Source organism: Coregonus clupeaformis, chromosome 27, assembly GCF_020615455.1.
Source record: "Coregonus clupeaformis isolate EN_2021a chromosome 27, ASM2061545v1, whole genome shotgun sequence".
Classification (NCBI taxonomy): Eukaryota; Metazoa; Chordata; class Actinopteri; order Salmoniformes; family Salmonidae; genus Coregonus; species Coregonus clupeaformis.
In genome coordinates this window covers 7,569,756-7,595,808 of record NC_059218.1, presented here as the reverse complement: position 1 = coordinate 7,595,808, position 26,053 = coordinate 7,569,756, and the positions used below count along the sequence as shown (strand labels likewise).

At 45.2% G+C, this 26,053-nt stretch overlaps 1 protein-coding gene across 3 annotated transcripts in view; it reads right to left on the bottom strand.

Annotated features, from left to right (window-relative positions):
• The window catches only part of LOC121541431 (netrin-G2), a 158,661-nt gene that overhangs the window by 120,803 nt on the left and 11,805 nt on the right, over positions 1 to 26,053 (bottom strand). For all 3 annotated transcript variants that reach the window (XM_041850430.2, XM_041850431.2, XM_041850432.2), the window contains exon 4: positions 9,155 to 9,798. In XM_041850430.2, the coding sequence (XP_041706364.1) occupies positions 9,155 to 9,798 (644 nt within the window). The remainder of the gene's footprint in view (positions 1 to 9,154; positions 9,799 to 26,053) is intronic.

Genomic DNA, 26,053 nt, shown 5'->3' with positions numbered 1-26,053 from the left:
AGGAAAGCTCTTAGAGACTTACTCAAAAAGATTCACAGCTAATCGCTGCCAAAGGTGCTTTTACAACGTATTGAATCAGGGTATGAATACTTACGTAAATGATATATTTCTTTTAAATAATTGTGCAAAAAATATCTAAAAACATGTTTTCACTCATTATGGGGTATTGTGTGTAGATGAGTGAGTATTTTTTTTTCTCTACATTTTTTATTCAGGCTGTACCACAGCAAAATGTGGAATAAGTAATTTATATATATACTGTATATGCACGATACAAATAGGTGAAGGACCAGAGAGAAATTGCAAGCTAATACTAATACAGGCGACCAATGGCTAAAAACAGGTTCCCAGGAAAATCAAATAAAGTGGTTCCCAGGAAGCAGATCGCCATGACCTTTATTAACAGGAAAAACACGCCCATCCCCCCCTAAACCCGCGCCCGGGTCCTTGGGACGTCCTTGACCGTACCAAAACTCTGTGCAGGGAAAAGATGACTTGAAAGAAGAAGAATTGTCATCGCAAGGATAAGAACCGAGAGTGAAAATAAGTTGTTTGACCAAAAACTATTTAAGATTTGATGCTATTAAACCCCTACAACTCATCCAGAATGCCGCAGCCCGTCTGGTGTTCAACCTTCCCAAGTTCTCTCACGTCACCCCCCTCCTCCGCACACTCCACTGGCTTCCAGTTGAAGCTCGCATCCGTTACAAGACCATGGTGCTTGCCTATGGAGCAGTGAGGGGAACGGCACCTCCGTACCTTCGGGCTCTGATCAGTCCCTACACCCAAACGAGAGCATTGCGTTCATCCACCTCTGGCCTGCTGGCTCCCCTTCCTCTGCGGAAGCATAGTTCCCGCTCAGCCCAGTCAAAACTGTTCGCTGCTCTGGCACCCCAATGGTGGAACAAGCTCCCTCACGACGCCAGGACAGCGGAGTCACTCACCACCTTCCGGAGACATTTGAAACCCCCCCTCTTTAAGGAATACCTGGGATAGGATAAAGTAATCCTTCTACCCCCCCTCCCCGTCTGCTAAATGACGTAAATGTGCCCTTTTGAGCAAGGCACTTAACCCTAATTGCTCCTGTAAGTCGCTCTGGATAAGAGCGTCTGCTAAATGACTAAAATGTAAATGTAAATGTATGATGCAAACATCAACTGAATGCTTTCAAAATAATTTTCAATATGTTTGAATTAAAAAAATCATGCAATTCAATATTTTTGGTTTACATATTTTTTTGAATTTTCTGTTTCAATGTGCATTACTTCACTTTCACTTACAATAAAAATAAATGTTTAACGTAATTTTTTCTTTTGGGCCAATTCTTTTGAACAATGTGGCTCCATAGGGCTACCACGAGGAAGAGAGGATAATTATCTATTCTGTTTGTGAATTTAAAAGGATATTTATGGAAGAAGGGGGGTGCGTGTCTGTGTGTGTAAGTGTGTAAGTGTGTGCGTGTGCGTGTGTGCCAGGGGAAGAAAGCAAGATTCACTGAAAGAGGAAAGAGAAAGCACACCAGTGAAACAAAAAAACAAACATAAAAAACAAAAAAACGCTGACTTCTTACTTTCTCCTGCCTTGGCGGAGAAATAAACAGTGATTATCAAATCAGTTACAACCGCTGTGTCATAAATCACTGCATATGAGAGGAAAAATGACACCTCATTGCCGCTTCGCTCCCCTTCCTCTCCTCTCCTTTCTGCATGTCTTTGTTTTCTCCCGGAGAGCCCTCTCATGAATGATTTAAAGAGCGATCTGTTTTCTGAGAGAAAGCTGTCTCTCTAGCAGGAAGTTAACCTCTGAGGGGCGGAGCTTGTGTGAGGTAACCAATAAGGGGCGTGGAAAGCCAAAGGGTTTACTCAGGGCCGGTCTTTGCTGTTCTGCCACCATAGGTAAGACCAAAAAATGCCTCCCTCTGCAAAACTAGAATAGTCCCAGTAAGCAAAATGAAGGACCAAAAATCTATGTCTGTGGACAGTGAAATCAAAGCTAGTATGGACCGCACCAAATCTGAACCAAACATAGACGTCTAGGATTGGTATAGATTTGGTCCGGACTGGACCAAAAACCAATGTCCGTGGATGTGGAAATCAAGGGTGGTCCGGAACTGCACCAAAAAAATACATCCAAAAGGCGTCGGCATCGCTCCATGCTTACTGAAATGGGGCATTACAGTGTTGCCTGAAATTGAATTTTATGAATGCCCATCAACGTGGTAAGTCTACCGTTTGTAAAACACCAAAAAACTATGTCTGGACAGGACCAAAAAAAGACGTTGGCTCATGCTTACTGGGGTGTAGCCTACCATGTCAGCCCGCAATATAATTTTATGAATGCCCATCCATGTGGTAGGCCCACCATTGGTAAAACAGGCCATTGCATTTGCTTTATTAGTCCTGATTCCTGTGACTAATGAATTTGTCTATTTAAACTCTGAAAATCAGCTACCCAACCTTATCAGGAGTTATCGTGACCCTATTTGCAACGTGTTTACACAGCGGGAAATGCAGAAGTATTTTAATTTTCACTATGATCAGCTTGTCAAAAATGTATGGATGCAAACTTGAAACCACTGATCATGACAATGGGGTGAAACTCTTGGACAACAGTTGTGATTGTCCATTCCATATTGTCCATTTTACTTTGACCTGTCCTGTTTTTAGGATATGTTGTTTGTTAACATGACAGCGCATTTTTATTTGATTGAGCGCCATTTAGGTTAGGCTATATGATCGGAGAAAGCTACATGATGTAAAAAGTGTTCATCTCATTACATTGTCATACATTTTCTCTCCAGCCTGTAGGCTACAGAAAAGGCCACATACTCTTTCTACCATATCCTATATCTGCTACATTCATATTAGATTATGTTTTTGACGGAACGTTGGTGAGGCGCACTGGGAATGGACAAGCAAAATATTTTGCGCCCCTACCTTTGACAAAGTGGGCACTGCTTATCAAAGGGCGGCATCAGCGCTCACCTAAAAAGCCCATATGCCACTGGTTGAGAGAAATTGTCATTGTTTTTAGGCAGAATTGTCTGAGGTTTATGTGTTGTTGTTGGAGGTGCGTCTTGGTCAGTTTAGCTCAGAAAATGCCGCCCTCGTCAATCTACCGCCATAGGCGGCGGCCTAATCCTGTCTAATGAGCGGGCTGGCCGTGGGTTTACTCCGCCCAAAATCTGTCCATGAAAATAAAACCACGAATTGAGGAATTTTGTATGCAGGTCAATGACAGTGTCGAATTTGGTCAACAACTTTGTTTGTGCTAATTTGCTACAGGAGGCATCAAGTGGAAGTTTCGTAATGGTTAGGTTGTTAGGAATGCACTGACATAAATGGAGACAAGTGGTATTTTGGTAACTTTGAAAAAAATAACTTTATATCGGGGGTTGTGCCTGTGGTTCACACGCGTCTGCCCTCTCATTGGCTAGAATGGTCTCACCCTGCCTTGCATCTTTGAGGACATCTATTTCCATTGTTAGAGCGGTCACTCAACTATCTTGTCAATTTAATAGAAAATCCTTGATCTTGTCAATTGTAACTTTGCAGCTGGCCCATCTAGTGGATATTGCTCAATTCTGCCTCCAGGGCAAGATTCATCCCAATTAACGTCAACCTGCATTAATGCATATGTATAATGTATCTTCTCACACGTAAGATACAGTATGTTTGCATTTCGTAGTTGGATGGAAATGCAAAAAATATATCAATAGAAATAAAAAGTGGATCAGATATTCAGAAATCATTGAATTAACTTAAATTTATCTCAACATAATTTTGGTGGAACTGCAGACACGTACAACCTCAATATCAGTTTTGGATTTGGAACGCTACTCCCTCACCATGTAGGCAGCTGTGTGTTGGATAACACTTACAGAGCTTCACACACACCATAATTCAACATAAGATCACACAGCGCAGTCCCATGCTACTATACTGGAGGTTCATCATCGATCATCCTCTCTCTCTCTCTCTCTCTCTCTCTCTCTCTCTCTCTCTCTCTCTCTCTCTCTCTCTCTCTCTCTCTCTCTCTCTCTCTCTCTCTCTCTCTCTCTCTCTCTCTCTCTCTCTCTCTCTCTCTCTCTCTCTCTCTCTCTCTCTCTCTCTCTCTCTCTCTCTCTCTCTCTCTCTCTCTCTCTCTCTCTCTCTCTCTCTCTCTCTCTCTCCCTCTCCTTCTCCCTCTCCCTCTCTCCCCTGGTATGGGTTTCTACTTCATCTCCCCTCACCTTCACCACAAGGTAAAGGACACCAAAGAAAACTTTGGCATAATTCAAAACCCAGTCAGTGTGGCAGTTTCCAAAGTCAAAATCCCAATAACATTGATAATCAAGTCCCAAAAAATAGTGCTGTGAAACAACAGAGAAACAACAAAGGGCAAGCTAGCAGCAATCCTTCATTCTCCACAGGAGGTAAAGTAGACAGACCTTTGAGACCCGAAATGACTCACTACTTGGGCCTAACAACCTGTCATTTTCACATACGACATACAGACCTACCTGTCCCATAGCCTTATCTGTCACACAGTCTTATCTGTCACCCACATACCTCACACAGAGCTCTTGAATGTCACACAGAACTTCCCATCACACAAACTTTACACAGACTTTGCCTGTTAAACGAACACAGTCCTATCTGCAATCCTCAGATGTACTGGGCCTTTGAGCCAGGAAGGTAATGTTAAGCCCCCCCCCCCCTCTCCTCCCACCCGAACAGCCCTTAGTTTATATGAACCCTCAATTTAATGACATGTTCTCTTTTACAGAAAGTGATTTGATCAATTGATGGCGACAGAGTCACACATTGTATAAGATGACTTCCCAAGCAAAGCCCAATTACTTTGACTCTTTAACTTCAGAAGGTCGTAGCTTAGTTTCTGAATGTCGCATCTTACTCTGGCATTTTACCGCTTGTTTCTAGCCTAAAGCATTGCAGATGTATGTCTCATTTTAGATCGCCATAAACAATTGCGAATTGTAAAAAATAAAAATAAAAATAACTCTAACCAGTCCTCCAAACCTGCAGTAGCCTCATCCATTCCATCCCTACCCCCCCCATCCCCCAAACTTGTAGTACACCAGGCGTAGCCCCACCTGCTACAACCCTCAGCCCTACCACCCCCCACTCCCCCAAACTTGCAGAACCCTAGCTCCACCCGTTTCCGCCCTACCAGCCTCAACAGCTTGGTAGAAGGAGACTGAGGGAGCCAAGAGCTCACATTATCTCACTCAGCAGGGGGCCCAGGTATCACAGGGAGATACACACGGCCAAGAGACAAACACGCCAAACAGCCACAATACAACATGTTCATCTGAAAAACACTACTCCCACTCACAGGGCTCAATCATTAGCATTAACATCGTATGGTCATATGGTTTGAGGTAGTTTGAGGTGACTTTGTCGTCCAACGTGTTGAGAAAGTAAATAAAAAATAAATAAAAAGAAGAGTGGGTCCCTCAACTTGGGAATGGGCCTGTTCAAACTCAACTAAGAAAGTCTTAGGGCGACATTTTCATCTTGCTTAAACAGCTGCACTGTGAACTAATGCACTGCAACATTCAAAATAATGGCAGAATACTGTACCTTGCGATTGCTTGTGGCGCATGTACCACACTGTACCTAATTGGCCATTTAAACTAGAAAGGGGCATTGCGCTGTGAAAATATCGGAAGTCATTCACTTTCAATGAAAGGAAAGTGAGAGAAGCAGAGTGGGCGGGGGAACCGTTGAGCGATGTGAGCATGCGCGAGGGAGCTAAACAGGATTGGACTAAAGTTGGGGAAAGCTGAACTTTATTCAAATCCTCCGCAATATCATGACGCAAGTGACCAATCGATGCTCACCATAGCTTCCAACCCCTACTGGATTGGCTGACAATGGCTGTTGATACGTAGCACTAGCTTGCTTGCTAGCTTGTTAGCACCCACATGAGGGCAATGCTAGCGTGGCTAGGCGAGTGCCGCTTATATAGTGTAAATGCTCCATAAATCTGCAGTTAAACTGAAGTTTCTCCTCATTGTAATTGATCAAAAGAAATGTTACAATATAAATCGCGCTGCAGATATCATTTCATTTACACAATGCGTTAGCTCACAGCGCAGGTGTCTTTGTGACAGGAAAATGTCACCCTTTGTGTGCCTTTTAACAGACTTCTTGATGCCACCTATAGCCTGGCGCCCTGCCCTATGCTTTCTGCCCTATGTCAGATTACCAGGGAGGCAAATGTAGGTCTTCACCCTCATTGCCCTCGTCCGTCTCTGGCCCCGGCAGGGCTTTCTGTCTTGGGCCTATAATCCACTTAGTTGGCTCTTTCTATTCTTCCTGTATGGCTCTAAGCCGAGAAATTGATTCCATTCTACAGACCCACTCAACGACCTGCTGCCTATTCCATTAGAAAGGCCCAATCCACTTCTGTGCACAGTCCTAATCCAAATACATTATACAGTCTAGAATGGTTTAGAATGGTCGCTGGTAGCAGCGACCTCCTCCCCTCTCCACTCCATTGCTCTGGATAGCCAGTGACAGATGGGGCGATGAAGAGGGGGAGAGAGAGAGTCAGAGTTCCGGTCATACAGTGAGCTTTCCCTCTGAATCGGTTTTCACCAATGTAAATACGCGTACGCACACACACTCTACACACACACATCGTAATATTGTATTATTGTACATTTTCTATTGTACATTTGTAATAATAGAGTAATAATGTAACAATGTATTGTATGATATATTGTTATATTTATTATGTAGGCTGTTTTGTTGTGATGTTTTATTCCTGTTTGGACCGCAGGAAGAGTAGCTGCTGCCTAAATACTAAATGATGATGTAGAATTTAGGGCTTTCTCTCCTTGAAATTGAGATGGTGCTTCTTTTAGTGTGGCCCCTCAACAACAAAGGGATAGTGCAGTTTTTATAGGACCTGATAAATACAGTAGGACCAAGCAAGGTGTATGTACAGTCCCTGAATAGGACTAAATGTCCTTATGGAAATAATGTAATATCTTGGGAATCTGGTTCTGTGTGTGTGTTGCTTTCACTCGCTTCATTGAGTTCAATTAATGATTATTACCTCTCACTGTTTAGTGTTCAGTCACTGAGCTACTGCTGAAGGGGCCAGGGAGTGGGGAGTGCAGGGGACACACGAGCCCTTCAGGAAAGGACTCTCTACCTCTCCCCTCCGTCGATATCACCACCTTATGTCATTACTGCGGCGACCTGGACTAAGAAGCGCACCATTTGGTCTTCTTTTATAATATAAAACCCTTTTCACCGCGAGCGGTCCCAGCGGTGCCTCTGCAACGGGGGTGAATATTCATTATTCATTATTTAAATGTTCTCCCGAGCAGTTTGGAAATCCCAATATATTCCGTGCCAGATGAGATGGCTCAGCCTTATTGTCCTGAGGGAACATTGACTAATCACCTGGCCTTCGGAAATCGGTATCCAACGGTAATCATCAGACACCTCCGATTATACAGTAGTGTCCGGAGACCCCCCACCGGCCCATTGACCGACCAACCCCCATCACCCAATATTCCCTCCCTCCTTCCCTCCATCCCTCCATCCCTCCCTTCCTCCCCCAGGCATCCTAGAATAACAGCATTGATCAGTGATTATGTTACGGGCGGTGTGGGCGGTGATGGAGGAAGACGTCAGGCATCAGTCATTTCCATAGGGGCTATTTGGGTCACCTTGTTACCGGATGCAACAGCATAGACAGTATTGTACTGTTATAGTTTATTTTCTCGATCTGGATGTCAAGGGAGACACTGAGAGATGAGGTATGTTCTTTAGGTAAGGAAATTATAATATTATATGGTCATTTAGCTAGCAGACACTTTTATGCAAAGCAACTTAGTGAATACGTTTGTTCAGTAGCTATATGTGGCCCTTGCAGGAACTCACAAAACAACTGATAGAGGTATTGTATTTGATATGGGGAAATTGGGGAACGTTGGTAAGTTAAGAATTGGGCAAGGGCTGTTGGGCAGGGTTGCTGGGTTTGGGAGATAGGGTTAGGTTAGGGTCAGGAGTTATTCCTGACCAAGTGACCAGCTCTACATCTAGGCTATATGTGGTCAGGAAAAACTCCAGGCCCTACCATGTGAAATGGTATATCCCTCCCTCTTTACTCTTGTCTTTCTCTCGCTCGCTCTGCTTCTCCCTCGGCCTCGGCCTCTCAATGCTAAGCCTGAAAAGTGTCTGTGATCAATACCTCCAGGCCTGCTCCTGCTTCTAACCACAGGCCGGGGGGTGGCAGAGCTGCCTGGGGGACTGGAGTGCTGTGTCAGCATCCACTCAAGACCTCAAACACCTCTCTACTCCTCTCCTTCTCTCATCACCTCTGTCAACCAACACCACCTCAACACAATCCCTCACTCACACGTTTTTCACTTTTCATGCTACACACCTCCATCCCCCTCTCCTCCCCTCCTCCCTCCATTCTAACGTGGCTGTTAAATACCATTCAAATGTCACCCTGCCATATTGATTGGAATAATAATTTTGAGAGGTGGGAGAAATGGCTTGCTGAAGCTAAGCAGGCGGTGCAATGGCGAAAGGCATCTCTCACTGTCACAAAGTTGCCATGGAAGAGGTTCCCAGTTCCCGCCCAGCACCACGGCGCCACGGTAGATGTGGACGCAGGTTTACGTTAAGACCACCGAGGCCGTGTGTTTGTGTCATTCATCATCACGCCGTAGTAGACCAATGACAGCGAGAGTAGTAGGATTCATGCACAGGGAGTAACAGAGGTTCAGTGTAAAGGACCTAGGATTAGTGTGGTTATGTATGTTGGGGAGTGTGAGAGTGTGTATGAACGTAACAGTGATTTAGTTATAGCTTTCTAAACAAACAATAAGAGTAGCGTTGAAACCAAACAACTAACATATGTTTCAGGTGTGAGACCTATTTTCAGTGTGTGAACATTGAAGTAAACTAATTTACCCAGCAGCCAACACTTCTCTCTGTAAAACACCTTGGTCGTGCTCAGTAGAGCACACCGTAGCAGAACGTCGCAGAACATTTGCATCAGAAAATTGACAAGATATTGGACAAGTTCAGGTAGTACCTCCCCGTTTCACTCGGTTTCAACTTCTCCACCATACTGAACATGACGCTGTTCTCTATAGCATTTAATAGTAACTCAATCTTACCTTGCGGGCACCTCGATGTTGGAGATAGCGTAAAAGTACTTGAGCAGGTTGTCCCTCTGCACGTAGGTTCCCCCCAGGGCCGGCCTGAGCAGCCTCAGCCTGAGGTTAGTGAAGGTAAAGAAGTCCCTAAGGCCCTTCATACTCTCCATACGGGTGTACAAGCTGTCCATGTTGAGCAACCTCGGCCCGGCGAACACCGCGAAACGCTCCCGAACCTCGAACTTCACGTTCTTATCGTTCTTCGATCCCACCCAGCGTGAGAACTGCTCAGTGCAGATGACACGGGTAATATTCGCAGGCGATAGGTCGGGGACACGCTTTGGTGCCATGTTAAAGGAGTCGAGACAATCGTCGGCGTAGAACTGGTAGGGCTGCCAGGTGCGGCCGTGGTCCGTGGACTTGTCCAGCACCATTATGGTGGGGCGGCCGTACTCAAAGGTAATGGCGATGTCATCCGTCAGCTCCAGGCTCTTGTTCCAGGCTAGGGAGATGTTGGCCAAGAGGGGTTCTGGGTAACGGGACCATGTGACTGTCTGCCAGTAGGTGATGCGGCCGGTGCGCTCGCGGTCCTGCATCAGCTGAGGAGGGTGGGCCAGGTCCGGATTGGCGGCGTCACACTCGTCACTGCACAGGTACGGGTTCTCCTGCAGAGTCAAAACAACACAACCGAGTCAGTGGACAGACAGTAAATGGATGCACTAAATTATTCTCAAGTCTCAGGTGAAATGGAATATACAGTGGGGGAAAAAGTATTTAGTCAGCCACCAATTGTGCAAGTTCTCCCACTTAGAAAGATGAGAGAGGCCTGTAATTTTCATCATAGGTACACGTCAACTATGACAGACAAATTGAGATTTTTTTTCTCCAGAAAATCACATTGTAGGATTTTTTATGAATTTATTTGCAAATTATGGCGGAAAATAAGTATTTGGTCACCTACAAACAAGCAAGATTTCTGGCTCTCACAGACCTGTAACTTCTTCTTTAAGAGGCTCCTCTGTCCTCCATTCGTTACCTGTATTAATGGCACCTGTTTGAACTTGTTATCAGTATAAAAGACACCTGTCCACAACCTCAAACAGTCACACTCCAAACTCCACTATGGCCAAGACCAAAGAGCTGTCAAAGGACACCAGAAACAAAATTGTAGACCTGCACCAGGCTGGGAAGACTGAATCTGCAATAGGTAAGCAGCTTGGTTTGAAGAAATCAACTGTGGGAGCAATTATTAGGAAATGGAAGACATACAAGACCACTGATAATCTCCCTCGATCTGGGGCTCCACGCAAGATCTCACCCCGTGGGGTCAAAATGATCACAAGAACGGTGAGCAAAAATCCCAGAACCACACGGGGGGACCTAGTGAATGACCTGCAGAGAGCTGGGACCAAAGTAACAAAGCCTACCATCAGTAACACACTACGCCACCAGGGACTAAAATCCTGCAGTGCCAGACGTCTCCCCCTGCTTAAGCCAGTACATGTCCAGGCCCGTCTGAAGTATGCTAGAGTGCATTTGGATGATCCAGAAGAGGATTGGGAGAATGTCATATGGTCAGATGAAACCAAAATAGAACTTTTTGGTAAAAACTCAACTCGTCGTGTTTGGAGGACAAAGAATGCTGAGTTGCATCCAAAGAACACCATACCTACTGTGAAGCATGGGGGTGGAAACATCATGCTTTGGGGCTGTTTTTCTGCAAAGGTACCAGGACGACTGATCCGTGTAAAGGACAGAATGAATGGGGCCATGTATCGTGAGATTTTGAGTGAAAACCTCCTTCCATCAGCAAGGGCATTCAAGATGAAACGTGGCTGGGTCTTTCAGCATGACAATGATCCCAAACACACCGCCCAATGCAACGAAGGAGTGGCTTCGTAAGAAGCATTTCAAGGTCCTGGAGTGGCCTAGCCAGTCTCCAGATCTCAACCCCATAGAAAATATTTGGAGGGAGTTGAAAGTCCGTGTTGCCCAGCGACAGCCCCAAAACATCACTGCTCTAGAGGAGATCTGCATGGAGGAATGGGCCAAAATACCAGCAACAGTGTGTGAAAACCTTGTGAAGACTTACAGAAAACGTTTGACCTGTGTCATTGCCAACAAAGGGTATATGGAGAAACTTTTGTTATTGTCCAAATACTTATTTTCCACCATAATTTGCAAATAAATTCATTAAAAATCCTACAATGTGATTTTCTGGAAAAAAAAATCTCATTTTGTCTGTCATAGTTGACGTGTACCTATGATGAAAATTACAGGCCTCTCTCATCTTTTTAAGTGGGAGAACTTGCACAATTGGTGGCTGACTAAATACTTTTTTCCCCCACTGTAGACTATGATCAGTCCCTCCAGGATTCTGCAATCAAAAATGTATTTTACATAATCAACAATTCCCCGCAAATTTGACCAATCACCTAACTATTTCCGCATAAAACAGTCAAATCATCGCAATATTATCACATAAAACTGACCCATCACCGCAGTACATAGAGGGCATGCGATTTCAACCAATCACGGCACATTTACCGCATAATATGGTTAAATCAAGCCACACATCAACAATCATTTCCCTCGTCAGCTAATTTTTGCAACAAATTGGACAAAATCATTGCATATTGCCAGAATTGACACAGCAAAATCAAGCATTTTTGTCTGCAAATATCACAAAACTGTATGATGCAAAATAAGAAATTCCTGTACACTACTTTCATGCTACTGGCATTCATCCTAAAACTTAAACCGAAACATTGAATATTAAAATAAAAAAATTGAAAAGTAAATGTTTTCCTGCTTAATCAAGTCGGTGAACTGCGCCTGCACAAAAAGCTAACATCAGTCAGTCAAACCCATACTAATAACAAAAGCAAGTTTACAGTTCTGTGGAGGCTGAGTTTATAAAGCATCTGATTTATGGTGACACTACGATAAGAGAAAAAAACTACAAGCATAAGCAGAATCTAGTGGCGCCAGTGTAAGATAAACTATTCTTAGAAGAAAGTTAAAGGAAAGGGGGATACCTAGTCAGTTGTACAACTGCATGCATTCAACTGAAATGTGTCTTCCGTATTTAACCCAACCCCTCGGAATCAGAGAGGTGCAGGGGGCTGCCATAATTGATATCTACGTCATCAGCGCCCAGGGAACAGTGGGTTAACTGCCTTGCTCAGGGGCAGAACGGCAGATTTTTACCTTGTCAGCTCGGGGATTCGATTCACCAACCTTTCGATTACTGGCCCAACGCTCCTATCCGCCAGGCTACCTGCCGCCTGCTAGAGCGGGGGTACTCAGATCCTAGCCTCAGGGTCCGCAACCGCAAACCTGCTGTTTTCCTTTTCTCCTTGGTAGTAAATTGATTAGTGTCAGTAGCTAGGTTTCCATCCAATCGGCGACAGATTTTCATGCAAATATTCTAAAATCCAGATAAATAAAATATGCTAATTTTCCCACAAGAGCTGTGTTTCCATCAAATTGACTTGTTGCGGATAAAGGTCTGTGCGTGATGACGTAGTGCACATAAAACATTACTTTTGAGTTTAAATTCCCATTTACCGAATAATAAATACAAGTTAAATGAGTTTCCATCGCATTTTCAACTCTACTGATGGTTTTGTCACAAAACTCTTGTGTTATATAGCGAATGTGCCCACCCTGGTATTGGCATGTGTGCTCTAGCTAGCAGCTCGCAGATACAGTTTAGATTATTATGGACAAAAGAGCGAGATTATTTTAATTTGTAAAAACGGCAGCCAAGCCTTGATCATCATGTCACCAGAATAAGACCCTCAATATACATTGGAAAGGAGCATCAAGCTCATCACCTTGCACTTCCACCACCCTGTGAAGTTCAACATAACTTATTTCATCTGTAGCCTAATAAACTGCATGCTTTCCCGAGTCGTAGTGGGAGGACCATACAACATGTCATCACGTGACTCCAAGTTAACTTCGATATGATGGTTATTACTGTGCCTTCAGAACGTATTCACACCCCTCTACTTTTTACACATTTTGTTGTGTTACAGCCTGAATTTAAAATTGATAAAATTGAGATTTTGTGTCACTGGCCTACACACAATACCCCATAATGTCAAAGTGGAATTATGTTTTTTCGATTTTTTTTTACAAATTAATAAAAAATGAAAAGCTGAAATGTATTGAGTCAATATGTATTCAACCCTTTTGTTATGGCAAGCCTAAATAAGTTCAGGAGTAAAAAAAATCTTAACAAGTCACATAATAAGTTGCATGGACTCACTGTGTGCAGTAATAGTGTTTAACATGATTTTTGAATGACTACCTCGTCTCTGTACCCCACACATACAATTATCTGTAAGATTCTTCAGTCAAGCATTTCAAACACAGATTCAACCACAAAGACCAGGCTTTACAATGCCTCGCAAAGAAGGGCACCTATTGGTAGACTGGGGAGTTTTTCAGGATTAAAAATAAACAGAATAGCGCTAAGCACAGGCAAAATCCCAGAGGAAAACCTGGTTCAGTCTGCTTTCCACAAGACACTGGGAGATGAATTCACCTTTCACCAGGACAATAACCTAAAACACAAGGCCAAATATACACTGGAGTTGCTTGCCAAGATGACAGCGAATGTTCCTGAGTGGCAGAGTCACAGGCAAGACCTGAAAATGGTTGTCTAGCAATGATCAACAACCAATTTGACAAAGCCTGAGGAATTCTGAAAATAATAATGGGCTATTGTTGCACAATCCAGGTGTGGAAAGCTCTTAGAGACTTACCCAGAAAGACTCACAGCTGTAATCGCTGCCAAAGGTGCTTCTACAAAGTTTTGACTCAGGGGTGTGAATACTTATGTAAATGAGATATTTCTGTATTTCATTTTCAATAAATTAGCAAAAATGTCTAAAAACATGTTTTCACTTTGTCATTATGGAGTATTGTGTGTGTAGATGGGTGAAAAAAATATACATTTTTAATCCATTTTGAATTCAGTCTGTAACACAACAAAATGTGGAATTAGTCAAGGGGTATGAGTACTTTCTGAATACACTGTATATCAATATTTGCGCATAAAAGCGTTTCCACCGCCATCTCTCTAAATTTTTACAGACACAAAAAGATCCCACATTGTCTAGCGTATTTTGTTTTGTCGATATTTGGAAAGTTTACAGACAAATGTTCTGCTTCCATCAGGCCTTTATGGGCATAAAAAGGTTGGATGGAAACCTGGTTACTGATTGGTCAAAGATTCCACTTGAGGCTGTGTTCAGTAGAGAGATAACGTTTTGAAACAGAGGTTGTAAAATGTTTCGCTAAGATGTGCCCTACTGAACACAACCCTGGTGTTCTAGATCATCAATCCCTGTTAAGAGGGGAAGAATGAAACGCCAGCAGAACTACAGATCTTGAAGCTCGGAATTGAACAGCCCTGCTATAGAAGATCTTGCAGTGTGGGCGGCTATGACTTAATATTGAAACGACTGGGTCTTCTCTCCCAACAACAACATTAGATGAGAACCTCCCACTCTCACTTCGGAGAGGTGGCATGCTTGTTTCCTCTCTGTAACTATCCCTACATTTCCAGGATTTCCAGAAATCCCAGTTGGAATATTCCCGGAATCAGCAGGGAATAAGCAGGAAATTCGGAATCCTCCAACCAGGATTTCTGGAAAACCTGGGAATTTTCGGACCAGAATCTATTTGCCCACCCCTCACTCCTGCCTCAGACACAACGACCCATATGGGAGAGGATTAGTGACCTGCCGTAAGGAAACGACCTATAAAATCCTATTGAAAATGATTACACTTTACAGACACTGTCCCAGATGCACAAGGACATATAGGTTACTCAGGACCCTGATTTCTCTTTTGACGAACAAATCAAGAATATTTGAAGGACAGCTTTTTTCCATCTTCGTAACACTGCAAAAATCCGAAATGTTTTGTCCAAAAATGATGCAGAAAAGCTAATCCATGCTTTTGTCATTTCTAGATTAGTCTACTGCAATGCTCTACTCTCCGGCTACCCAGACAAAGCACTAAATAAACTTCAGTTAGTGCTAAACACGGCTGCTAGAATCTTAGCTAGAACCCCAAAATTGGATCATATTACTCCAGTGCTAGCCTCTACACTGGCTTCCTGTTAAGGCTAGGGCTGATTTCCAGGTTTTACTGCTAACCAACAAAGCATTACAAGGCCTTGCTCCTACCTATCTCTCTGATTTGGTCCTGCCGTACATACCTACACGTACGCTACGTTCACAAGACGCAGGCCTCCTTATTGTCCATAGAATTTCTAAGCAAACAGCTGGAGCTCAATTTTTATGGAATGGTCTGCCTATCCATGTGAGAGACGCAGACTCGGTCTCAACCTTTAAGTCTTTACTGAAGACTCATCTCTTCAGTAGGTCCTATGATTGAGTGTAGTCTGGCCCAGGGGTGTGAATGTGAACGGCAAGGCACTGGAGCGACAAACCGCCCTTGCTGTCTCCGCCTGGCCAGCTCTCCTCTCTCCACTGGGATTCTCTGCCTCTGACCCTATTACGGGGGCTGAGTCACTGGCTTACTAGTGCTCTTCCATGCTGTCCCTAGGATGGGTGCGTCACTTGAGTGGGTTGAGTCACTGACGTGATCTTCCTGTTCCGTTTTGCACCCCCTCAGGCTCATGCGATGGAGGAGATCTTCGTGGGCTAAACTCAGCCTTGTCTCAAGGTAGTAATTTGGTGGTCTGTTGATATCCCTCTAGTGGTGTGGGGGCTGTGCTTTGGCAAAGTGGGTTTGGGTTGTATCCTGCCTGGTTTGCCATGTCCGGTTGGCCCTGTCCGGGGGTATCGTCGGAGAGGGTCACAGTGTCCCACGACCCCCCCCGTCTCAGCCTCCAGTATCTATACTGCAATAATCTATGTGCCGGGGGGCTAGGGTCAGTCTGTTATATCTGGTGTAATTCTACTGTCTTATCTGGTGTCCTGTGTGAATTTAAGTATGCTCCCTCTAATTCTCTCTCTCCCCCTCTTTCCCTCCCCTCCCGGAGGACCTGAGCCCTAGGACCAGGCCTCAGGACTACCTGGCCTGATGACTCCTGGCTATCCCCAGTCCACCTGAACATGCTTCTGCTCCAGTTTCAACTGTTCTGCTTGCTGCTATGGAACCCTGACCTGTTCACCGGACGTGTTACCTTGTCCCGGACCTGCTGTTTTCGACTCTCTCTCTCTCTCTACCGCACCTGCTGTCTCAACCTCTGAATGCTCGGCTATGAAAAGCCAACTGACATTTACTCCTGAGGTACTGACCTGTTGCACCCTCTACAACCACTGTGATTATTATTTGGCCCTGCTGGTCATCTATGAAAGTTTGAACATCTTGAAGAACAATCTGGCCTTAATGGCCATGTACTCTTATAATCTCCAACCGGCACAGCCAGAAGAGGACCTCTCTAGGTTTCTTCCGAGGTTCCTGCCTTTCTAGGGAGTTTTTCCTAGCCACCGTGCTTCCACATCTGCATTGCTTGCTGTTTGGGGTTTTAGGCTGGGTTTCTGTATAGCACTTTGTGACATCTGCTGATTTAAAAAGGGCTTATAAATAAATGTGATTGAATTTGATTGACATACCGGTACTGTTTAGCAATATGTAGGAGGGTCTGTATAAAGAATGACGCAAATATATTATATTATAGTGTTTGTGGATTGGGTGTTTTGCATGTACAGTGGGGTCTGAAGTTATTGGCACAAAATATTTAAGTGCCTTTGAACGGGGTATGGTAATATGTGCAAGGCGCAACATTTTGTGTCAAGAACTGCAATGCTGCTGGATTTTTCACACTCAACAGTGTGTTTCAAGAATGGTCCACAACCCAAAGGACATCCAGCCAACTTGACACAACTGTGGAAAGCATTGGAGTCAACATGGGCCAGCATCCCTGTGGAACGCTTTCTCACCCTTTAGAGTCCATGCCCCAACGAATTGAGGCTGATCTGAGGGCAAAAGGGGGTGCAACTCAATATTAGGAAGGTGACTTTAATGTTTTGTACACTCAGTGTATAATATTACATATTATTTGTTACATTTAACAAAAGTAACATGTTACTTTACAATATTACTTTTTGTGGAAAGTAACGTGTTATATTACTACTTTGCGTTACTTTTATGAAAAAAATCTCAAAGTTGCACTGCTTGTTTGACTGTCAGGCTTGATCACTATTTTCTCCTTTCATATGTAGCGCTGTTTTCCTGTGCTGTGCTATCATAAGGGCTGCTTAATTAGTCATATATGATGTAAGCCAAACATCTGTACAGGTTTCCTATGTTTTCATTCAAAATCTTTCTATCGAGCCTCCAGTTCTGGTTACAGACCGCACGTACACGGACCCCTAGAGATTTATCAAGGGCACACTTGCCACTAGACTGGAAAGCCCTCTATGGGCTTTGCTATCACAGAAGCGATCAATGGCAAAGATCAGAGGTGCACCCTCTATACATATCTATGGACAGCGCCCTCTATACATTTCTATGGACAGCAGCTATGACATTTCTCCAAACAGCCTTTCTCTGCTCGCTCGTGAACTAAATGAGGAAACAAAACAAGATTGGATTATGGAAACACGTGCCCAGTAGAGATATCTGTAATAATATTAAGCAATTTGAAAAAGTAACTCATAAAAGTAATCTGATTACATAACGCGTTAGCCCCCAACACTGAACGGCACATAAACTATTTTCTAAAATGTTTTATGTTATACAAGAACACATTGGGAGGTATCTTAGACCATTCCTCCATACAGAATATTTCCAGATCCTTGATATCATTTGTCTGCGCTTATGGACTGCCCACTTCAATTCAACCACAGGTTTTCAATAGTGTTCCGGAGACTGAGATGGCCATTGCAAAATGTTGATTTTGTGGTCAATTAACCATTTCTTTGTGGATTTTGATGTATGCTTTTTTGCTGGAAGATCCACTTGCTTCCAACGTTCAGCCTCCTGGCAGAGGCAACCAGGTTTTTGGCTAAAATGTCCTGGTACTGGGTAAAGTTTATGATGCCATTGACCTTAACAAGAGCCCCAAGGACCAGTGGTAGCAAAATAGCCCCATAACATCAAAGATCCACCACCATATTTTACAGTAGGTATGGGGTTATTTTCTGCATGATTCATCTTTTGGATGCAAACCCACCACTGGTGTGCGTGGCCAAAGAGCTCTATTTTCACGTCATCCATGAAATGTAAACGCCTGGAACTTGGATTGGAAACGGTGCAATGGTCAGATAACATGAAAACAGATCTCTTTGGCCACACCAGCGGTGGGTTTGGCGTAGAAATAATGATGCATAAGCAGAAAAGAACCCCATACCTACTGTCAAATATGCTGGGGATTTCTTTGATGTTATGGGCCTATTTTGGACAGCAGCTGGTCATGGGGCCCTTCCAGCAAGACAATAACCCCAAGTACATATCAAAATCCACAAATAAATGGTTAATTGACCACAAAATCCACATTTTGCGATGGCCATCTCAGTCTCTGGACATGAACCCCATTGAACACTTGTGGTTTGAATTGAAGAGGGCAGTCTATAAGGGCAGACAAAGGATATCAAGGATCTGGAAAAATGCGACTTGTGTCTGAACGGTCAAATCTGATTTATTTGTCCTCAAGTGGTTTTTAGACTGTTGTTTGGCATGGCTACTCTGTTGACAGTTTGACAAGAACACTGTCACACCCTGGCCTTAGTTATCTTTGTTTTCATTAATATTTTAGTTAGGTCAGGGTGTGACAAGGTGAAGTATGTGTTTTGGTTTGTCTAGGGGTTTGTAGGTTTAATGGGGTAATGTCTTGTCTAGGTGTTTGTATGTTGATGGCTGCCTAGATTGGTTCTCAATTGGAGACAGCTGTGGTTTATTGTCTCTAATTGGGAGCCATATTTAAGGCAGCCATGGGCATCATGTGTTTGTGGGTAATTGTCTATGTAGAACGTTTGTTGCTTGTCTGTGCACTTACGTTATTTAGCTTCACGGTCGTTTGTTGTTTTGTAGTTTTGGATAGTGTTCGGTTTCGTGTTTTGCTCTCTTCCTAAATAAAGAGATGTATTTTGCACACGCTGCGCCTTGGTCCAATATCTCACAAGAAGACGATCGTGACAGAATTACCCACCATACCAGGACCAAGCAGCGTGTCCAGGAGCCAAGGGTCTGGACATGGGAGGAGATTGTGGACGGTAAAGGGTCTTGGACTTGGGAGGAGATCCTGGATGGGATGGATCGCCGGCCATGGAGTGAAACAGTGGAGAGGCGACTGAGAGAGGAGCAACGGCGTCAGCAGGGCCATCGTCGGAAGGACGAGAGGCAACCCCAAAAAGTTTTTGGGGGGGGCACATGGCTTGGGCGGCTGGGCAGCAGGAGGCTGCCACAGGGAGACGTGGAGAGAAGGCTACCGGATTACGGGAGCCATTGGCGAGTAGAGGGAGGGAAGTAGTTGAGGCACGGCGTAAGAGACTGAGGTGTGTTACCAGTCCGGTCCGGCCCGTTCCTGATCCCCGGTTAAGGCCAGTGGTGTGTGTTCCCAGTACGGACCGGCCTGTTCCTACTCCACGCATCAAGCCCACGGTGTGCGTCGCCAGTCCAGCCCGGTCGGTTCCTGTTCCACGTACAAAGCCTACGGTGTGCGGGGCCAGCCCAGCCCGACCTGTTCCTACTCACGCATCAAGCCCACGGTGTGCGTCGCCAGTCCAGCCCGGCCGGTTCCTGCTCCACGTACTAAGCCTAAGGTGTGCGTCGCCAGCCCAGCCCGGCCTGTTCCTGCTCCACGTACGAAGCCTACGGTGTGCGTGGCCAGCCCAGCCCGGCCTGTTCCTGCTCCACGTACTAAGCCTAAGGTGTGCGTCGCCAGCCCAGCCCGGCCTGTTCCTGCTCCACGTACGAAGCCTACGGTGTGCGTGGCCAGCCCAGCCCGGCCTGTTCCTGCTCCACGTACTAAGCCTAAGTTGTGCGTCGCCAGTCCAGCATGCCCTGTTCCTTCTCCCCGCACTAGCCCTGAGATGCGTGTCCTCAGCCCGGTACCTCCAGTTCCGGCACCACGCACTAGGCCTTCTGTGCGTCCCCAGGGTCCAGCATGCCCTGTTCCTTCTCCCCGCACTAGCCCGGAGATGCGTGTCCTCAGCCCGGTACCTCCAGTTCCGGCACCACGCACCAGGCCTATAGTGCGTCTCGGCCGGCCAGAGTCTGCCGTCTGCCCAACGGCGCCTGAACTGCCCGTCTGCCCAACGCCGTCTGAACTGTCCGTCTGCCAAGCGCTGCATGAACTGCCCGTCTGTACTGAGCCTGCTAAGCCGCCCGTCTGCCATGAGCCTTCAGAGCCTTCTGCCAGACCGGAGCCGCTAAAGCCTTCCGCCAGACAGGAGCCGCTAGAGCCTTCCGCCAGACAGGATCAGCCAGAGCCTTCCGCCAGACAGGATCAGCCAGAGCCTTCCGCCAGACAGGATCAGCCAGAGCCTTCCGCCAGCCATGAGCAGCCAGATCCGTCAGCCAGCCATGAGCAGCCAGATCCGTCAGCCAGCCATGAGCAGCCAGATCCTTCAGCCGGCCATGAGCAGCCAGATCCGTCAGCCAGCTATGAGCAGCCAGATCTGTCAGCCAGCCATGAGCAGCCAGATCCGTCAGCCAGCCATGAGCCGTCCAGCCAGGATCTGCCAGAGCCGTCCAGCCAGGATCTGCCAGAGCCGTCCAGCCAGGATCCGCCAGAGCCGTCCAGCCAGGATCCGCCAGAGCCGTCCAGCCGGGATCCGCCAGCCAGCCAGGATCCGCCAGAGCCAGCCAGCCAGGATCCGCCATTCAGTCCGGTGCTGCCCCTTAGTCCGGTGCTGCCCCTTAGCCCGGTGCTGCCCCTTATCCTGGTGCTGCCCCTTATCCTGGTGCTGCTCCTTATCCTGGTGCTGCCCCTTATCCTGGTGCTGCCCCTTAGTCCGGTGCTGCCCCTTAGTCCGGTGCTGCCTCTTAGTCCGGTGCTGCCCCTTAATCCAGTGGGGTTAAGTTGGAGGGTGGTCATTTGGAGGAGGCTACGAAAGCGGGTAGTGACTATGGTGGGGTGGGGACCACGACCAGTGCCAGAGCCGCCACCGTGGACAGACGCCCACCCAGACCCTCCCCTAGACTTTATGCTGGTGCGCTCGGAGTTCGCACCTTAAGGGGGGGGTTATGTCACACCCTGGCCTTAGTTATCTTTGTTTTCATTAATATTTTAGTTAGGTCAGGGTGTGACAAGGTGAAGTATGTGTTTTGGTTTGTCTAGGGGTTTGTAGGTTTAATGGGGTAATGTCTTGTCTAGGTGTTTGTATGTTGATGGCTGCCTAGATTGGTTCTCAATTGGAGACAGCTGTGGTTTATTGTCTCTAATTGGGAGCCATATTTAAGGCAGCCATGGGCATCATGTGTTTGTGGGTAATTGTCTATGTAGAACGTTTGTTGCTTGTCTGTGCACTTACGTTATTTAGCTTCACGGTCGTTTGTTGTTTTGTAGTTTTGGATAGTGTTCGGTTTCGTGTTTTGCTCTCTTCCTAAATAAAGAGATGTATTTTGCACACGCTGCGCCTTGGTCCAATATCTCACAAGAAGACGATCGTGACAAACACGTGGTAGCTAACTATCTTGTTAATTGTTTACAAACAAATGAGTTAATGTGCTAGTAAGCTAAACAGCTACCTAGATAGCTAGTTGACTGCTGTGGCTAGTCAAAAGGACTAGCTTTGATAGTTGGATCATCATCTCCTTTGAGGCTTTAAAAGTGTTCTAACACTATGATTTTGAACATTCAAAGTAACTGGGAAATGTCCATGGCAGGCATTGTTGTCACCTTAGCTTGCTAGATAACATCTGAGTGATGGGAAGCACGAGCACCAATCAGCCTACACCACACACACCCGTTGTTACTATGACAACTAGCGTAGCCATGTCAGCAAATGACTGCTGTCTGAACACAACAAATCTAATTTGGTCACTTGTAACTTGCTGTTTGGACAGTCAGTATTCCAAAACGGATTTGAAAAACAAAACTGATTTGAGCATTAAGGCCTGCAGTGTGAACAAGGCTTTAGATCCCTCCAAATATGTCCTCCAATCTCATAAAACAATTTAGAAAAAGGCTCACACGCAAGGTGAGGTATTGAAAGGTATTGAAAACAGGGGTGTCAATCATTTTGACCCCGATCGTTTTGAGAGAAAATGATATTACTAATTCAACAAAATCTCTTTCTCTGAGCAATTGCATTAGTATAAAATAATATAATTTCCCCCAAAAAAATTAGTATACAATATAGCGCAGTATTTATATTATTTATTTAATTAAATTTTTTGATCATCTTTATCAAGGGTGACAATAATGTCGGACACCACTGTACAGCTGAATCTGGTGTGTGTGTTTGTTGAGTATGAGGGACTGAGCGGTGATGCGCTAAATGATTCACTGAAAGCTGCACATGACCTGATTGTCTGTCCTCTCTGTCTCTCAGATAATCAGGGAGGGGATGTATTTCATTTTGTATGGGAGGGTTGTGAGTGAGTGAGTGTGTGTGGGTATTTGTTTAAACCCTCCCACTCCAACTCCCATGCCCTCTTTCCTTACCCCCTCTCTCTTTTTCCTGCTACTCTCGCCTCTTCTCTGGCCCACATAGCTACCTTCTGCCAGCAGTGTGTACACACACACACACACACACACACACACACACACACAGATCCTGGCCAACTGCTACGGCAGGTGGCCTGCAACGCTAAGCCCCTCCAGCAATTATCCTCGCTGGGATCCTGTCGCCGTGACGACCAGCGCGAAGGAACTCTGTCGCAGTGTCTACACGCAACAGGCCACGGTGATAAGTGGGTTCCCGTTTTTGGGTGCGGGACGCGTCCCAATCAGAACAGAAGCTTGCTCATTCCTTAGGGACATAAATCTGTCTCGGAATACTCAATACCCATGGTCTAAAAACTGTCATAAAGTATACAGTATTTTATTATGTGATATGACACGTCCCAACTGGAACAGAAGCTTGCTTGAGCCCTCGATCCCTACACCTGAGGGACCTAGATTTGGATACCAACACTCAATCATCACGGCCTAAAAAGACTAAAACCTAAGTATGATACGCATAGATAAAATACATTTGTTATGTGATTTGGAGAATTTATGTAGCAGACTGTAATATAAACTGAGTGTACAAAACATTAGGAACACCTTCCTAATATTGAGTTGCAACCCCCTTTGCCCTTAGAACAGCCTCAATTCATCGGGGCATGGACTCTACAAGGTGTCGAAAGCGTTCCATGTCCGTGTTGACTCTAATGCTTCCCACAGTTGTGTCAAGTTAGCTGGATGTCCTTTGGGTGGTGGAACGTTCTTGAGACACACAGGAAGCTGTTGAGTGTGAAAAAGCCAGCAGCGTTGCAGTTCTTGACACTCTCAAACTGGTGCAACTGGCACGTACTATCATACCCCGTTCAAAGGCACTTAAATCTTTTGTCTTGACCATTCACCTTCTGAATGGCATACATACACAATTCATGTCTCAATTGTCACAAGGCTTAAAAATCATTCTTTAAACTGTCTCCTCAATCATCTACACTGATTGAAGTGAATTTAACAAGTGACATCAATAAGGGATTATAGCGTTCACCTGGATTCACCTGGTCAGTCTATGTCATGGAAAGTGCAGGTGTTCCTAATGTGTTGTACACTCAGTGTAAGTGGGCACATCCATCTTTATGAGAGAGGAAACACTATAATAAGCTAAGAGACATCCCAACACTAGAGAACTATGTACCAAACATTCATATATTCAATTCAAACATAATAACTCACAATATAAATGCAATTTGTCTGTTTATCTAAAAAGTAATAGGACTCAATCAAATTCAAATGACCTACATCGACATTAACAAGAGGGATGTTCTCTCTCTCTCTCTCTCTCTCTCTCTCTCTCTCTCTCTCTCTCTCTCTCTCTCTCTCTCTCTCTCTCTCTCTCTCTCTCTCTCTCTCTCTCTCTCTCTCTCTCTCTCTCTCTCTCTCTCTCTCTCTCTCTCTCTCTCTCTCTCTCTCTCTCTCTCTCTCTCTCTCTCTCTCTCTCTCTCTCTCTCTCTCTCTCTCTCTCTTTATAGTACTTTCCAGGTATTGCCAGCAAGGGGAATAAAGTCCATGACAGCCAAAGAACACAATGTAGTGTTTGGAACAATCATCAAATGAAATGACCCTCCCATAAAAAAAACACAGTGGGACAGACACAGGGTTATTGCTTTCTTGCTCAGTGCGTTTTGTGTTTTTCTTCAGAGATGTTAGTTTTGGTCACTAGAGGACTCTCTGTCTCCCTTGCCCTGTTGGGGAATGTGATTGTCCTGTACAGAAAAATGTGTGTGTCTGTTGTTGGTGTTACTTGGTGTCAGTTGTTATGCTGGTGAGTGTGAGCGATAGTGGGACCAGTAGTGTGATATAGTAGGATGAGTGATGAAATGTTGGTGTTTGTGTGTGCGTGCACCTGCGAGCGTGTGGGTTTCGGTGTGAGTATTGTGTGTGAGTATTGTGTGTGTGTGCTGATGTGTGAGAGGAGTCCTAGTGACAGCGGCTTGTGTGTGTGTGTGTGTGTGTGTGTTTGTGTGCATATGAATGCATGCATCTGCATGTATACATCTGTACATGCATTCGTTTATACGTGCACATGCATGCAGCTGTGAAAAGCAGGCCAGAAGATGGGAGACAAATCCCAGTGCTGGAAGAGAGGAGAGGTGACGAGAGAGGAGAGGGGTAATGAGGGCCGGGTCATCTGGCTGCTGTTTCACCACAGGACAGTGTGCTCAGATTCCCAGCAGCCAGGTCTGCTTTGTGTGGTAGGTTATCCTTTGGCGGCTTCTGCTGTGTGCAAATGAGGTAGTGATGTCCCAATCCCCAGGGTTATGTATCTCTCCTTACCACTAGTTGCTCTGTTTGAGGGACATTGAGATTGAGCCTATGGCTACCATGGCTGTAGGAAAATGTAACACTAGCTTGTGTTCCATCTACGATACTCAGCCTAAGTACTAATAAAATAACACTCACGGGGAACCAACTTTAGCAGCTTTGGGGACATATTTCAAGGGACACAGGATATCCTGCTATCTTTTTACTATAAGTATCCCATGGCTATAGACAGGAAATCCTAACTTACGAACCTTAGGCTATGTTCCCAATATTGTACTCAATCCAAGGATCCAAGAGGCAGAGAGGTGAAGTGGTATCATCGGGAGGCTTAGAGGTGGTGTGAGTTCTTCACCTCAGGCTGTCTGAGCCCCGTAACAGATCCTCCTTAGTCCCACTTTGAACCGCCTAAGACTTTATTGATATCAATCCACCAACATACCATGTGTACCTGAACCGTCTCAGCATGCACATACATCACGTACATACACACACATACACACACACACACTCTCGTATGCACGCACGTATGAAACATTGCACCTATAAAATACAATTATAAACTATGAAAAGATCCACCACCATATTTTACAGTAGGTATGGGGTTCTTTTCTGTTTATGCATTCTCATTTCGATGCCATAGAGCTCTATTTTCATATAATCTAACCAAATCAAATCGCTCTTTGGCCACTCACACCAGCGGTGGGTTTGGCATCGAAATGAGAATGCATGAGCAGAAAAGAACCCCATACCTACCGTAAAATATGGTGGTGGATCCTTGATGTTATGGGCCTATTTTGCTTCCACTGGTCCTTGGGCTCTTGTTAAGGTTAACAGCATCATGAAATTTACCCCGTACCAGGACATTTTAGCCAAAAACCAGGTTGCCTCTGCCAGGAGGCTGAAACTTGGCCGCAAGTGGATCTTCCAGCAAGACAATAACCCCAAACACACATTAACATCCACAAAGAAATGGTTAATTGGCCACAAAATCAACATTTTGC